A 14,026-nucleotide genomic window follows, 5' to 3' on the forward strand; every position below is an offset into this window, starting at 1 on the left:
TGTAATACATTAACACTCATCACAAGGAACATACATTTAAATTCACGTATCATTTCTAAAAGCAAAAGCTTTATATTCAAGCCTTTTTTATATATTTCCAGAGAGCTTGGGGAACCAAATTATTCCTTTTTGCTTTCTTAGTGGCAACACCATGGTGAAACAGAGTTGACTTTCCAACCAGTCAGTAGCTCTTTGATCTGAAGTATAAATGATTGTGACCATTTGAAACTTGGCATTCTTGCAATTGTCCTGATCAGACCATGGCAAAATGCTTCAGGATCATTATTGTCCAGGAAGTAATGACCCTGGCTGAATATTTTCGGTTATTCTGTTCTGATCTGCTTCAGATTCTGCCTGGAAAGCCTTGTGTCAAGAAGATTTAGCTCACTGCTCTCTTGGACAAGAGCTTCTATTTCTGAATTAATAATTCAAAATATTCTCACCTGAGACTTGTTGCACCCCAAATCTCAAAACAAAGAATTTCCAGAAAATAGAAAGACACCTTGCTTTAAAACTTACAGGTGATGTTTGGAATCAATGCGTAATCTTTAATAGTCATGATATTGTCATGTAGTCTAGGATTGAGCAAATATACTTTTGCATTTTTTGTGGATTTATGGTTTTGAATGTCACAGAATATTTGCTCTTGCACAGATAATTATTTATTATAGAGCATTGTCTATAGGACATCACAGTCTAAAAGTGTTTATGTTACTAACTTCCATTTGTCAAAGATTATTTATTGTTTCAGGTTGTATCACCACAATCTCTTCAGTACAACTGCTTCTGCAATGCAGTTCCTGCAGCACTTTTAGTTTCACCTGAAGTGGTTTCTAGGTCCTTTGCAGTGATCTTTATTCATATTACTTTTGCTGTACCTTGTCTAGCTTAGATATCTTAAATAACATTGGAAACTCATTCCTTTATTAGAATGGTGATGTTTTCACTAAATTTCGTAATAAAGTCTGTAATGAATGTGGTTGTGAAGGATAATTTGGTGGTTTCAAATGTTTTGTCAGGATATCAGTCATTGACCTTGGCACTAAACTAAGTTCTTACATTTCAGCTGTGAATGTTTCATTCCAGATTTGTAATTTTCTGTTGTCTGGCAAATTTTCTGGTCTGCTAAAGGCCTGGTCCTGAAGCCTAGCCCTGATGAGAATGTACCAAATCAAGTACTGTTAACTTAATGCAACAGTTGGTAACTGCTTCTGCTGTAAACTCCATTCTACTTGTTGCTTCCACCAAAAGTTTCCATGTACAAGAGTCATGAAGATTTGTTCCCTTTCTGTAGGATCAATTCAAAGTAATGGAATTCCCTATAATTCTCCTGTGTGTTCCAGCTGTAATCAGAGATAGAATTGTAGGGGCATACTTCCATGAGCTTTTTGGCTAAGTGACTATCCAACAGATTTTTAAGACATCACAAATGTGGCTGACATAACATCTTGCTCTGGTTACCAGCAGATGTCTTCTCTCATCCTTCCAAGCTAACTCTGCTGACTTCTTTCTATCACAAGGCTTTGTAAGAACCATCATAGAATTTTTCCTTTAGTTTCAAATTAGACAAAGACAAACCTTCTAGCTTTCTTCCCTCACAAGTTCGGAACTAATCTTAAGCCACCTGCATTCCGCATGGTGAATGAAAATGTTAGTGCTTTTTCTGCTTAAGGTACAGACCTGATTAATGTTCATTTTCTTCTAGCCTTCTCAACTCGGTGAACTATAACTTACACAAATCAAAGCAGTAACTGCTTTCTGTAAGATACACCCTGTTGCATTGAAGAAAGGAATCTTCTGATGCACACTGACCATCTCCATGACAACATGCTAGGTCTTGCAGAGTTCTTAAAAGCAATGTATTACCGATTACTACATCTTCAACCAAACCCTTTGATTCTGAAATCTATTAAATGAATTATATCCCGAATGAAATTTTTATGACGCTTTCTCCATGCCTATCATGGAACTCCCTTGGTGATCGATTGCCTTTAACATGTTTTCATCAGAGATATACATGCATTTGTTTTATTAAAGTGATGGTAGATATCTTAGCCCAATTTAGCTGGTAGAAGACCACCTATTAATAATTATTTCCATTACCTCCACCTCTGGCCTTTCTTAGATAAACATCGTTTAACTTTAATTAGCTAGAAGTGTGTTGAACTGTACTCACTTGAGATAAAGACTGATTTCTTGTTGAGACTTTAAAAAATTCTTTCATGAAAAATGGGGATAGGTGGTACGGCTAACTTTTATTGTCTGTTTGTGTTTGCCTGGACTCATGTGTAAACTGGACCAGGTAAAGATGACTGATTTCTGCTGACTTATGTTGCCCATTGACCAATTTAAGCTACTGCTAGTTAGCTGAAAACATAAATGGATTGAGGGGAGGCCTGTTTTTTTTTAATTTAACAGTAGAGATGAGAAATTGGAAAAAAAAATGCAATAAGAGAGACTAACAAAACAGAAATCAAATTTCAGAGCTATAGAAGATGATACTGAGGAAAGAACATGTTTTTGTTATGTACAGGAGCCCATTGTATGGTGAAATATATAACATGAGATTATAGGGAAATTTTATTTCAAAGGAGGAGAGGAAATGTATCTTAAAAGTATAGAACAAGGAACCTGCTGTCAACCATTTGCAGCAGACCTTTATTAGAACTATCATAAACTGAAAATGTGTTGCTGGGAAAGAGCAGCAGGTAAGGCAGCATCCAAGGAGCAGGAGAATCGACATTTCGGGCATGAGCCCTTCTTCAGGAATGAGGAAAGTGTGTCCAGCAGGCTGAGATAAAAGGTAGGGAGGAAGGACTTGGGGGAGGGGTGTTGGAAATGCGATAGGTGGAAGGAGGTTATGGTGAGGGTGATAGGCCGGAGTGGGGGTGGGGGCGAAGAGGTTAGGAAGAAGATTGCAGGTTAGGAAGGCGGTGCTGAGTTCGAGGGATTTGATTGAGACAAGGTGGGGGGAGGGGAAATGAGGAAACTGTTGAAATCTGAGTTCACACCTTGTGGTTGGAGGGTTCCTAGGAAGGAGATGAGGCGCTCTTCCTCCAACCGTCGTATTGCTATGGTCTGGCAATGGAGGAGTCTAAGGACCTGCATGTCCTTGGTGGAGTGGGAGGGGGAGTTGAAGTGTTGAGTGACGGGGTGGTTGGGTTGGTTGGTCCGGGTGTCCCAGAGGTGTTCTCTGAAACGTTCCGCAAGTAGGCGGCTTGTCTCCCCAATATAGAGGAGGCAACTTCGGGTGCAGTGGATGCAGTAAATGATGTGTGTGGAGATGCAGGTGAATTTGTGGTGGATATGGAAGGATCCCTTGGGGCCTTGGAGGGAAGTAAGGGAGGAGGTGTGGGCGCAAGTTTTGCATTTCTTGCGGTTGCAGAGAAGGTGCCGGGAGTGGAGGTTTGGTTGGTGAGGGGTGTGGACCCCCACCGAGGGAGTCACGGAGGGAGTGGTCTTTTCGGAATGCTGATAGGGGAGGGGAGAGAAATATATCCCTGGTGGTGGGGTCCGTTTGGAGATGGCGGAAATGACAACGGATGATACGATGTATATGGAGATTGGGGGGGTGGTAGGTGAGGACCAGTGCGGTTAGTCCTGGTGGCGATTGGAGGGGTGGGACTCAAGGGCAGAGGAGCGGGAAGTGGAGGAGATGCGGTGGAGAGCATCGTCAATCACGTCTGGGGGGAAATTGCAGTCTTTGAAGAAGGAGGCCATCTGGGTTGTACGGTATTGGAACTTGTCCTCCTGGGTGGAGATGAAGGAATTGGGAATATGGGATGGTGTTTTTACAGGGAGCAGGGTGGGAGGAGGTGTAGTCTAGGTAGCTGTGGGAGTTGGTTGGTTTATAGTAAATGTCCGTGTTGATTCGGTCGCCCGAGATAGAAATGGAGAGGTCTAGGAAGGGAAGGGAGGAATCTGAGACAGTCCAGGTAAATTTGAGTTCGGGATGGAAGGTGTTGATAAAGTGGATGAATTGTTCAACCTCCTTGTGGGAGCACGAGGCAGAACCAATACAGTCATCGATGTAGCGGAGGAAAAAGTGGGGGGTTGGTCCCTGTGTAGCTGCGGAAGATGGACTGTTCCACATATCCTACAAAGAGGCAGGCATAGCTGGGGCCCATGCAGGTGCCCATGGCTACTCTTTTGGTTTGGAGGAAGTGGGAGGATTGGAAAGAGAAGTTGTTCAGAGTGAGGACCAGTTCAGTCAGTCGAAGGAGGGTGTCAGTGTAAGGGTACTGGCTGGTACGGCGGGAAAGGAAGAAGCAGAGGGCTTTGAGTCCTTTATGATGGGGAATGGAGGTGTACAGGGACTGGATGTCCATGGTGAAGATAAGGCGTTGGGGACCAGGGAAGTGAAAATCATGGAGGAGGTGGAGGGCGTGGGTGATGTCCCGAACGTAGGTGGGGAGTTCTGGGACTAAGGGGGACAGGACCTTGTCGAGGTATACAGAGATGAGTTTGGTGGGGCAGGAGCAGGCTGAGACAATGGGTCGGCCGGGGAAGTCAGGTTTGTGGATCATATTCTCAAACAGCATCCCAAATTCCACTAGGAAGTTAGTTAAATCCATGACAATAATAGCTTAGTTCTTAATTATGGTGGTGAATCCGAGAGGAAAAACAAGATGCAAAGGTTTTGTTGGTTGGAAACAAAGGTGGAGAGAAGAAGTACTTGACCCAGAATGACCTGCAATGGCAGTCCCTTCCTCCCTCACCATTCCCTCCTATATCTCCAAAGTTATCTCCTTGGTTCCACTTTGCTCCTCATCCACATATGGTTATTGTGTTTTATATGTGAGGGATATGCAGAGATGATACAGTTCTGCATTTATATAAATATACAACAGGAGTTTTATCGATGGTGCTTTAAAATATATGCACCTGTGTTTATAGTGCCTGGCTTCAGTTCAGTTTCTCTCTGTGTGACTCACCCAAGCTTAATATCATAAGATATAGGAGTAGACTTAGGCCATTTGGCCCATTGACTCTGATCCACCAATCAATCGTGGCTGATATGTTTCTCAATCTCATTCTCCTGCCTTCTACCTCTAAACCTTGATCCCCTTTCCTGTCAAGACCTTATTTATTTCTGTCTTAAACACAGTCAATGACTTCACCCCCCCTCCCCACCACCACCACCCCACCACCACCCCCAACTCCACTAGCTTCTTCATTAATGAGTTCCACAGATTAACTACACTCTGGCTGAAGAAATTCCTCATAATTTCAGTTCTAAAGGTTGTCCATTCACTCTGAGGCAGTGCCTCAGGACTTAGTCACTCTTATTAGTGAAAACATGAAGTCCACTTCCACTCTATTCAGTTCTCTCGGTATTCTCTACGTTTCAATGAGATCCCCTTCATCCTTCTAAACTCCATCAAGTACAGACCCAGAGTCCCCAACCATTCCTCAAATGACATGCTCTTCATTCCCAGGATCATTCTTGTAAACTACCCCTTGACCCCCTCCAACATCAGCACATCCTTCATTTGATGCAGGGCCTAAAACGGCTCACAATGTTTGATATGCGATCTGAACAAAACCATATACAGCATCAGCAGTACAACCCTGCTCTTGTATTCACACCCTCTTGAAATGAATTCTAACATTGTCTTTGTCTTCCTACCTGCCATCTGAATCTGCATGTTAACTGTAAAACAATCCTAAACTAGGATTCCCAAAATCCTTTGTGCTTCGTATTTCTGAAGCCTTTACCCATTTAGAAAATAGTCTCTGCCTATGCCTACCAAAGTGCATAATTACACAATTTTCCCACACTGTATTATATTTGCCACTTCTTTGCCCACTCTCCTAGCATGTCCCAATCCTTCTGCAGCCTCCTTGCTTTCACAACTCTACCTGTCCTTCCACCTATCTTTGTGTCATTTGAACATGTAGCAACAATGCCCTTTTTTCCTTCATCCAGACTGTTAATGTACAACATGAACAGTTGTAGTCCAACACCAACCCCTGTGTAACTCCACAAGCCACAGGCTGCCATCCTGAAAAAGATTGATTTATTTCCATTCTCTGTCTTCTGCCAGTCAGCCAATATTCTATCTATGACAGTTCCTTGGTGTTAACACCATGAGCTCTTACTTTGCAGCCTCTTATGTGGCACGTGTCAACAGTCTTCTGGAAGTCCAAGTCAATCACATCCACTGGCTCTCCTTTGTCTAATTTGCTCATTGTCTCTTCAAAGAATTCTAAAAGATTTATCAGGCATGACCTACCCTTGATGAAGACATGCTGACTCAGTTCTGTTTTCTAATGCACTTCCAAGTACTCCACAATCTCATCCTTAATAATGGATTCTAAAATCTTACCAACCATCGAGGTCAGGCTAACCAGACTATAATTGCTTGTCCACTGCCTCTCTCCCTTATTAAACAGGGATGTTAGATTATCTATTTTCCAGTCCTCTGGGACCCTCCCTGGCTTCTGTGATTCCTGAAAGATTCCCATCAATGCCTCCAAAATCTCCTCAGCTATGTCCTTTGGAACCCTTGGTGAGTCCATCTTGTCCAGTAACTTATTCATCTTCAGATCTTCCCTGCACCCCCTTCTTAGTGTTGCCCACTACACTCACTTCTGCCTCCTGACTGTCTTGAAGTTTTGGTATGCTACTGGTATCTTCCACTATGAACACTGATCAAAGTACGTATTCAGTTTCTCCGCCAGTCCTTTTTTTTCCCCATTGCCACTATTCCAGCCTCATTTTCCAGTAGTCCAATGTTCAGTCTTGCCTCGTCCTTACCTTTTAGACATGTAAAAAAAACTCTTGCAACCTTCATTTATATTACTAACTAGCTACCCTCATTTTTCATCTTCTCCCCCTTTGCTGATTTTTAGACTTGCCAATCCTCAGGCCTTCCTCTACAATGCACCACATTTATGCTTTTTCATTAACTTTTATGCTATTCCTTACTCAACCTTATCTGCCATGATTGTCTCGTCCTCCCTTTAGTATGGATCCCTTTCCCGAGTATGAACTTCTGCTGTGCCTGCTGAATTATCCCCAGAAACCCCTACTAGACCCCAAACAGACAATGAGCAAAACTAACATCATTTACAAAATACTGTGCAAGGACTGTAACAAACACTACATTGGACAAACAGGCAGAAAACTAGCCACCAGGATGCATGAACACCAACTAGCCACAAAAAGACATGACCCTCTCTCACTAGTATCCTCACACAAACATGAGGAAGGACACCACTTCAATTGGGACAATACATCCACCCTAGGACAAGCCAAACAAAGACATGCATGAGAATTCCTAGAAGCATGGCATTCCAACTGGAACTCTATCAACAAACACATCAAGTTAGAACCCATATACCATCCCCTGAGAAAAGGAACAGGAAGTGATTTCACCACAGGAAATGACATCACCAACCCCAAAAACTCAAACATATAAATAGAAAGCAGGAATTTTCGGCATTGCTTTACATGAGGTCCACTGAAGATGTTACCTAGTAAGGTAACGAAACATCTGGAAATGAACCTTTTAGCTCAGCGTGCAAACCTACATCCAAAACCTCAACCTGAGCTACAAGTCTTCTCAAAACTCGCTAACCCCTACCATTGCTGCTCCATCCTCGTTCTGGCAGGCTCCCCTTCCCAATCATATCAGGACAGCCCCTCTCTCATGCCTTCATAGAAATTATTACTCCATTGAAGTACCATTACACCTGATTCCAGCTTTTCCCTCTCAAGTCGCAAGAAGAATTCTGTCATATTAAGTTCTCTGCTTCCTCGGTGTTCCATCAGCTTCAGCTCCCTGATCAAATCTTCCTCATTACACATCACCAAATCCAGAATTGCCTGTTCCTCTAGTGGGTTCAGCTACAAACTGCTCTTAAATAGCAAAATCTCGTAGACATTTCATGAATTCTTTTTCCTGGGATTTGCCACTCATCTGATTTTCTGAGTGCACCTGCACATTAAAGTTCCCCCATTATTATAGTAATGGTGCATTAACTGTCAAGTGACTACTCAACAGACTCCTGTATACAAACACTGAGCAATTGAATATGTATTTTCCCTTTAGGAAGCTTAACTTTAGCCATTTTAAATGACAAAACATTTATACATCAAGTCACCTCTTACAGACGGCTGTTCTACTCAGTAGGACTGGATGCTGACTCCTTTCCTCGCATTGACATCTGGTTTCAGAGTGACTACCATGCATAGACCTCGTAGGAACTAGGAAGAAAAACAAATTTGAGGCAACATCTGTTCAATGTGTCAGTTTTCATTAAGCACCAATATTGTCTTTGAGTTATAATGTTCCCTGAGAGTGCTGATATCTTTTTTTGAAAAAGAAAGCTTGTGTTCTTGCATAATAAATGACCTTGACATTGTTCTGACATTTGTAACAGTGTAGATGTTGATGACCAAATCTTGACATGGCTTAGTTAATGACTATGGCTAACAATGTAGTTAGTATTGGTGATTGATGCAGAGTCTGAACTTTCCACTGCAGAGATAAATGAACCAATGCACGCAAATATAATTGCTGGCTAGTAGTTCTCATTTTGCAGGAAAAATATTTGCATTCAGTTTTGGACAGCAAGAAGGATGCATAATTAATTGATTATTTGCTTCCTTTGATGTACTGTGAGAGTACAGTCCAGTCACACTTCCTGACCTATCTGTTCAGACAGGCATTTCAACCCACATGCAGAAACACATGAGGTGCTGCTGTCTTTGCTTTGTAACGTGTCAAACAATTTTTGCTGTGTAAGAATCCATTGCCATTCTGTGTTGTTTTCACTATCTTCTGAAGAGACCCTGTGTACTTTGTGTATGTCGAAACAAGTTTGCATTACAAGTTGGCAGTACTGAGGAACAATGCCAACTTTTTCATAACTGGGGTCAGAAGTGCATGAATGGCTTATTTCATGAGTTCAGCTGTTGTCATTCTATCCATTAAAAGTAAATGTTGGATATTGTGAATGTGCGCTTTTATCCTTGTTCACTGTAAAATTGTGTTTTGCGAGTCAAGTAACTACTATTAAATGACTGATTCTGTTTTGCTTTGATCCTTCCCTGGACAATGACATCATCAAATAGGTCCACTTGACATAAAACAAAATTGAAGAAACAATCTTCTGGAATGCAGTAGGTGCTGAATTTAGGTCATAGATATTTTGCAGTAATGGAACAGAAGCTGTAGAATATTGGTTTTATTCTGACGGTGTCGCATGTCAAATCTTGTGAATACCGGAGTAATGAAATATTGCTGATAGTTCCAAGATTGTAAGGACATTATCTGGAATTGTTGCTTTGTTGGCCACTTTAAGGTTGTCAGCTGGTCTAATTTTACTATTTTTACATCATACAGCTTTATTGTGGATTTGATGGCTTTACCAGATTTGACTTTTTCTAACACCATTTGTTTCAAGTTCTTTCAGCTCCTGCAACTCACCAGTATGTATTGCGAATGGCTACCATCTGAAATTTAATAGAATTGGCGTATATTGGCGATTTACCACATCCTGTAAAGAAAGATACCAGTGTGCCACTGATCCAGTTAATGTGTGCTATGCAGGGACTTCAAGTTTGAATCCAAATCATTGCTACTTCGACCATGAAACTGTCATGTGTCAGAACTGCAATTGTTCCTAAGGCAGCAATAATTTAGCTTGAAGTTGTCAGATGCAAGAGTGAGACAAATTTGCAAAAAAATGCAGATGGTGGATTATGTCACGGAATATAGATACTTTGACACCAATGTCAATGAGAAGTGACAATGAGACTTCTGGGATCTCAACCAAGTAATCCTCAAAATGATTTGGTGTTTTTCTGTGCATGTTGGTAATACATGTTGTGCCTTACTCTCACAGGTGAGACTCCTCACATGTTGAATTGATGCGTTCCTGTTGCTTTGCCCTGCAGATCTCTGCAAAGTGGTTTCACTTTAAAAATGAGTTATACAATCTCCCTCCAGCTGACATGAGGTTATCAACATTTAGAAATTCCACAAATTGGCCATATATTTGAGAGTATTGACCATAAATGGCACATTTTGATGACCTTTCTAAGATTTTCTTGATTGTAACTCTTGCATTTGTGTTAGTTGGGCATTGTGTGCCAGCATTCCTGAGTCTAAGGGTATACTTGTCTGTAATCTAGTCAAACATAATATGAGGGATTGGATTGGAATAGCCAAAGTTGTGTTTTTTCTCCTAAATTGAAATTGAAATTGAAATGAAATTGAAAACTTTTACAATTAATTGACCACAAATTAGTTGATTTAGTTAATACACCTAAATTTACATGCAGATGCCAGTTTCCACACCATTGGCATATATTGTTTAATAGACTCACCAGTTCTCTGACATCTCAAGGATGTGTATCATTAAGTCATCAGATTTTCTTTGGCCCAAAGGATTTTTTGCAAGCACTTACAAATATTTCAAATGTGTTTTCTGTGAGTTACTTGCATGTTCACTGGCTTCTGCTCAGAGACAATGCACAACTACCATCTTCTAGTGGACTGCTGATATCTCCAATCTCTCCATCCATGTAGAGATAAAGTAAATCTCAAACTCCAAAGTCCATCTATCTAATAGCATGGGAGAATATATTTGTCTTAGAAAGGAAAGGTTCAAAAGGTTGTTTAAACAATTCTCCATTATTCCCATTACCTTTTGTTGTTGTGTTTTATACCTTGGAGATATGCAGCAGGTGTTTTATGTTCTCCTGTACTGACAGAAATTGACTGTGTCCCTGTATCTCTATCTCTCTCCCTCCATCTTGATCTCTTTCCCTCTCCACCCCTTTCCTTTTCTTCATCTATCTCTCTGTCTCTCTATCCCTCCCTTTCCCTCTCTCTTCATCTCTCACTCCCTCTCTCTCCATCTCTCTTTCTCTCATTTTCACACCCAATGTGATCATACCCTGCCTGTCTGACCTAAGTCAAAAGCTTACCCATTAGTATCTACAGGTACATCATGCTTTATCTGTTCACCTCCTCCCTCAGACCCTCCAGTGTCTTGAAATTGTCAGACTGTGTTTATGACACTCAATAGTATATCACAGAAATTTCCTCAAACTAAATGATAAATAAATTTGTGCTAATTCAATACCATACCTTCCAAATCTGGCATGTCTTGCAAATTCTGTACTTGTTTGGTCCAAGGATGTTGGACATTCTTGGTACAATAACACCTTTTTAAATTCTCATCAACTTTCTCCATGGCTTAAATCCTTGCTACCTCTATAACTTGCTGAAGTCTGAAAAGCCTTGACTTAAGCGAGTGACAAAATGAGTGAAGACAGCTGCTGGTTATGAAGTTGGGGAAGAGCAAGGGGACTATATTTAGCTAAAGAGATTTTTGGACTAATGATGGTGAATGATTAGATGTGTTGACATTTCCTATAGAGTCAGACAGTACAGAAGAGGCCTTCAGTCCACTAAGACTGCCCTGAGAAAAATGAATCTAAATCTACACCAGTCTCACTTCAAACAGGTGGCTCATAGCCGTGAATGTCTTAATATTTCAACTTTTATTTGTACCTATTAAAGCAGAATAAGCCATGCATTGCAGAATTACAATTCAAAGTGTGAGCTGGCCATTTTGGTGTTTGGGGATCTTTGCAAGTGCTTTTCAATATGTAATAGAATTTGACAATACGATGGAATCAAATTGCAAGCAAATTGCAGTAGAGACTATAATGAGCAAAAATCAAATGGCTGCTGGTAAACTACTTGTTCAGATTGCTGTGATTTCAACTGCATGTTTTATATGTTTTACAAATTCCTATTATTAATTAATATTTTCCTTTGCAGGAAGTGATGCAACTGGAGAAACACCTTGGAGGGCAACTTTTAGATGAGCCGAAGGTTCTTCACTTTAAAGACAGCTATCATAACTTACGACTTTCTATACATGATATCCAAAAATCTCTCTGGACAAGTAAGCTGCTGGACAGCTATCAGGTAAAGCCAGATTGGAATGGTCAATTGTTACAATCCAGATAGAGACAAATAACTTGAAAATATAGCAATTCCCTCAAAACCGACAAACAGGAATTTAAAAATTTTAACTGTGACAAAACACACAAAAATAACATAACTAAAAGATTAATAAAGAGGTATATTTCACTTTACATAGTTGATACAACAAAGATATGCCCCATTTATTTATAAGCGTTTGTCTTCCTTCCTGCACAAACATGCCATCAGCTACAATCTCATAGGCTTTCCAAACCAGCTTCCACTACATAGTTTGTTCAATCCACAATCCTTTAACAATCCTGTCTTCACCTCTCTACTCTTTCCAGTTGAATAGAATGCATAGTAGCACAATTCATGATATGGAGGTGCTGGTATTGGACTGGGGTGTACAAAGTTAAAAACGACACAACACCAACTTATAGTCCAGGTTTAATTGGAAGCACTAGCTTTCATAGTGCTGCTCCTTCATCACAACTACCTGATGAAGGAGCAATGCTCTGAACGCTAGTGCTTCCAATTAAACCTGTTGGACCATAACCTGGTGTTGTGTGATTTTTAACATAGCAACGTAAGGATTGCTTTATTCTCAGACACAGGTTTAAATATCAAGATCAGTTTGAAGACTGTCAAACAGTAGACTGATGAGTGAAGAGAGAGCCTTGCTTATTTCATTTTTACACATTTTCTTTTAGCATGTTTGAACTATGAAGCGCTGAACTCCTTTGTCATTTACATTATGCTACTTAAATGTTTGTCTCCAGACATTCTCCAGTCACACAGGTATTTCTTGGAACTTAATGTGATAATGTCATAATTAGTGAAACTAATGTGATTTCAGAACAATTCCCTAACCCACTTTGGTCTTCCAGCACATGGATTATCGTACCATAAGCATGCAACATATTTAAAATAAGTGCACTTTTGTTTTCCAAGTACAGGTATTGGTAATGCCTTCAGTAATTTTCTTTCAGCATTTAATGACGTTCCACACAAGACATTGTTAGGATAAATAGTAGTGTGTGGAATTAGAGGCAGTCCATTGACGTGTAGGAAATTGGTTAGGGGGGAGGTTCGCTTTAAAGATAATGGACTGAAAACAAGCTGTGAATCACATAAATGAGAAACCCAGACTCAGAAGAGCTTTTGGAAATGGTGCTGCATTCAAACAGACCTTATTTTCACTGTTTTCCAAAGGCCTTATCACAAGGAGCCACACATTTTACAGAGGACACGTAAGATCTCACTTTTGATAATCCTGAAGACTGTTCATGCAGAGGTGTATCTGATAAGTGTGTGTGGTTCAAAGTCTCAAAACCCATTTATCTCATTGGGATCTATTGGGATGTATTTTAATAGTTTTAAGAGCTATTAAATGAATAGCAGTTTTTATTGTGAATAGTAATTTTTTTATTTGACAACAGATTGATCATCTAAGAGAGGTTAACATTTTTGAGTTTCATAAAGGAGAGATTTATTTTCTGTAGCATGCATATGAATGAAAGCACTCTTAGATTCTTAGAGGTATTTCATCTCCCCATGGTTGCAGAGATTTGACCAGACTGGGTAAATAGCTGTGGAGGTAACATAGGAGTATGAGGGAGCTTGGAAATGGCATGAGGACATGAGGGGTCATTGACAAGGTAAGCAATATACAAGGAGTCTTTGAGGTAACATGAAGATGAATTAGTAGGAATGGAAGCGGTGAGGGGTGTGGACTAGAAGGTCAAACAGTCTTTTATTCGACTGGACCAAGGTTTCATAGAATCAGCCTGCCCTGGTATTTACCTGCATATGGGGTAACCTTCAAACTTCATCCAAAGCAGAAAGACCCTCCATCCAGCCTCCACACTGGAAGGAAAATCGTTTGTGGTGTTTGCTTTCATTTCCCAACCAAAAGCTTCTCTTCTCATTGATGAAAGTCTGGCCCTAGACTTGCACTTCCTAAGTATGAAAGATGACAGATGATTCAGTTGAGATAATGAAAGTGAAGAAGGTATTCATAGAAGGAGAAAAACTCACTACTCTGCTGGTGGAGTCCAGAGCAAGGAGACATA

General features: G+C 40.5%; 1 protein-coding gene across 1 annotated transcript in view; it reads left to right on the plus strand.

Moving 5' to 3' along the window:
- unc5a (unc-5 netrin receptor A) overlaps positions 1–14,026 on the plus strand; it is a 294,221-nt gene that overhangs the window by 251,692 nt on the left and 28,503 nt on the right. Inside the window, exon 13 of the mRNA XM_060837501.1 lies at positions 11,805–11,954. Coding sequence (XP_060693484.1) covers positions 11,805–11,954 — 150 coding nt within the window. The remainder of the gene's footprint in view (positions 1–11,804; positions 11,955–14,026) is intronic.

The sequence above is a fragment of the Hemiscyllium ocellatum genome, chromosome 16 (assembly GCF_020745735.1).
Source record: "Hemiscyllium ocellatum isolate sHemOce1 chromosome 16, sHemOce1.pat.X.cur, whole genome shotgun sequence".
Taxonomy (NCBI): Eukaryota; Metazoa; Chordata; class Chondrichthyes; order Orectolobiformes; family Hemiscylliidae; genus Hemiscyllium; species Hemiscyllium ocellatum.